Below are 3,354 nucleotides of genomic sequence, written 5' to 3'. Positions count from 1 at the left end.
AACGACAGGACTTTTTGAATGACCTGGTATATACCTTATACTCTACCTTGATATTTTAAGTGTTGGATCATAAACATTTTAGTAATCGTTTCATATTATTCTTTCTCTTCTTAGTAACTCTTTTCAAGCTTTTGCCATTTCATTGGTTTCTGTTGCATATATATATATATATTTTAATTGGTAATAATGTGACACAATCATGGACGTTTGATATTAATATGATATTTATTATAATTTTTTTTGTAGTCTCTGTCTTCTTTCTGACTAAATATTTGCAAAACTTTTGCAGTTAAGTTTAGTGCTGCTTAAAAAGGTGGGTAGCCACTTTGAAGGCCCCATACACCAATGAGAAATCTCATTATATTCATAGAGTAGTCTCAGGATCCACTGCTTATTCTAAACTCTTTCAGAATCGTATTTAACTTGGATATTTTATAAAGTTAAATTTAATTCTTTATATCATTTTGTTAATGCTCATAATAGCAGTTTTACTTAAGGTATGATCTTTGGTAACACAATTGTGAGGAGGTATATCAACCTGGATTAGTTGTAGCAAGACGGGGCCGTTAGTAATTTCTGTATGTCAGAAATGACCAGGAAGGGGATCATAAAAAAAATAAAGAAAAAAAAATCTGAAAGTTTAACCTAATATCTAGAATTATTTAATTATATCAGAATATTTTGCTTTCAATAAAAGTGTTTTATTTAACTGGTGCTCTTTTTTGATAAACAGGATTAGAGCAGTTTTGTAAGAACTACTCAAATCTGGCAAAATAGGCTTTTTAAATCACAATAAAATGATGTAAAGTCCATTTGGATCTCAGAAATAAATTGATCGAAAAAGATCTGTGATAATATCTTCAGGATTTGTCCTGGCAACCTCATGAACTCTTTTTTGATTTCTCAAAATCTCTGTAAATATTAAGGGATTTTATATTTGGTTTACATTTTTTGCCTATTTTTCTTTAATACAATTAGTACAATTTTTTTTTTATATATATATTTATGATCTTCAATTGTGGGATCCGATTGGTACTTTGAGAGAGATCATATACTTTTCTTTATCTCTGTCCTTCGACTTTCAAAAAATGCTTATGCCACTAAAAAAAGTAAATATTTATTTGTTTGCAGGGTATGATAGCATTGAGGAGAGGAGCTGGAGTAGTTACTCATGAAGATTTCATGGATGCGATATTAGAAGTACAAGCAAAGAAGAAAGCCAACCTTAACTATTATGCTTAATTATCTTTTGAAATTGTGCAGAAACTCACTTCCATTCTTGTTTTGGAGAGTACCTGCCAATAACTGTTATTGCCTTCTATTATTATAAACATGTAAATATGTCTTTCTGTTATCAAACCAACATTAGATTTTCATCTAATTCAGAAAGTCACTACAATCAAAAAAAAGTTTTGTCAATTCTTTTTTTTTTTTTTTTTTTTTTTAATTTTAGTTCAAACAGAATTAAATTTTCCATATCAGTTACTAATTTTGTCTTGTTTGAAATGAGTTTCTGCCATATTTAATATTTAATTTGTATTTTGAAAATTTATTAATGATTTTGTTGTTTATTTTTTATAATGTTCATTGTTTTTGTGTTCAATTAAAAATTTCTAAGTCTTCTTATATAACATTTCATTTTAATGGTTGTTCCTTTTTTATGCAAGTTTAGCAGAACTGATTTAATAATAATAAGTTGTTTGTATTTATCTTGTACCAATCTATTTTATAAAGAAAGCACTAAAAGTGAATGTTTTTATTTCATTTCCCACAAACTTTGTTCCAATTTATTTTATAAAGAAAGTTTTGAAAGTTAATTACTTGATTTTATTTTATGTACTTTTATCATTTAACATATATAAAATTTTTATCATATTTTAAATATTTCATTTTTTCTCTCATATTTGTTAAAGGTTTTGTGTGTATATGTATATATATATATACATTTTTATATTCCACTATACCCAACCTTCGTATTGCTTTCAGATCTTGCTACAAACTATCTAAACTCTATATGTGTATATAGTTTTGATACTATAATATACTATTTACTGTATACAGGGTATTCCACTGTACATGATTATCCCCCTTATGCTGTACAATTTTTATTTGATTTTTTTGGGGTTATATTTAAGGCCCGAACAATGAAGATAAAATTCCAAATTACAATAGAAAGGTCATATTTGTTTAATTAGTAATACCATAAAAATTATAAACACTGCATTCACCACAATTGCATATGGAATGCACTTTTAACAATTGGTTATGGATTTTTTCATTTCCAAAATCCACTTTTCTTTCATTTCTGTTTTAAACATTTCATTCCGTTTCAAGTTTAGATTGTTCCTTACTTTCCTTACAAATGGTAATAATTATTAATTTTTTAAATGCTAAAAGGAAGTGCATCATCTAGTTCAAAGGTATAATCTTGGATTGACCTGTCCAAAACCAATAATGAAACGTATTTACTATTGGTAGAAATATGGTTTATTGCAACTATATCTGAAAACATATTTCAATGGAAAGAAAATTAGAAATCGATTGACATGTCAATACAGGTGAACTCTTGTTATTTTTCTCTCTGTTGTAAATGTAAATTGATTCGGGATTGTTTTTGGATATTACAAGACATTGTGACAACTGATGACAAAAACACAAAAAGGCCATTATTGTCTCAAAAAAATAATTATTAATTTTGTCAAAGTTTCGTCCATTCAGGCATCAGGGCATTAGTGTGCATCTGAAAAACTTATATTATATAATAAAAAGATTTACCATTCAGATACAGGATATAACAATTAAAATACAAAAAAAAATACTCAAAAATAATTGGAATCCAGTTCCAACAACCTAGTCATAGTAACTAAACCAGAACCTTCTCCAGGAGGAGAGAAGATATATATTTCAGAAAACTTCAATTGTGTAAATTTTAAAACAGATTCCAAAGACCTCAGTAATTTTTTCAAAAACAATAGGTATTTTAAATAAATAATTATGTGTATATAAGAAGATGGTCAGGGTTGCAGTCAAAGGAGAAACAAAAATAGTTTACAATTATTTATTTTTCGACGTTTCGCCCCACTTTGCAGAGCTTCATCAGGGCTAAAATGATACAATGATAAGAATAAAAATAAGTAACATTGGCAAGAGTAAACATTTTTTATAAAAATACGTAAAATATATAGTTTAAAAAGTACAGGAGATGTACATAAAACAAAAACAATACGGGGAAGGAAAAAAAAAAATAGTGATTAAATAAACGTCATGAAAAAATAATTATAAATAAATAAGTAATAATAGAGATATAAAATGATAATAAATGAGCAAAGAACAAGTAAGGACAACCTACCTGTT

At 27.0% G+C, this 3,354-nt stretch overlaps 1 protein-coding gene and 1 long non-coding RNA gene across 2 annotated transcripts in view; one reads left to right on the top strand and one right to left on the bottom strand.

The window, feature by feature from the left end:
• LOC106681622 (26S proteasome regulatory subunit 6A-A) overlaps nt 1–1,746 on the top strand; it is a 12,734-nt gene extending 10,988 nt beyond the window's left edge. Inside the window, exon 7 of the mRNA XM_014422046.3 lies at nt 1,132–1,746. Coding sequence (XP_014277532.2) covers nt 1,132–1,242 — 111 coding nt within the window. The 3' untranslated portion in view covers nt 1,243–1,746. The remainder of the gene's footprint in view (nt 1–1,131) is intronic.
• The window catches only part of LOC136796966 (uncharacterized), a 17,064-nt gene that overhangs the window by 6,052 nt on the left and 7,658 nt on the right, over nt 1–3,354 (bottom strand). The window lies entirely within an intron of this gene.

The sequence above is a fragment of the Halyomorpha halys genome, unplaced genomic scaffold (genome assembly GCF_000696795.3).
Source record: "Halyomorpha halys isolate HHAL.00 unplaced genomic scaffold, Hhal_1.1 Scaffold353.1, whole genome shotgun sequence".
Classification (NCBI taxonomy): Eukaryota; Metazoa; Arthropoda; class Insecta; order Hemiptera; family Pentatomidae; genus Halyomorpha; species Halyomorpha halys.
The sequence above is the reverse complement of the archived record's forward strand: the minus strand, read 5'-3'. Positions and strand labels throughout refer to the sequence as shown.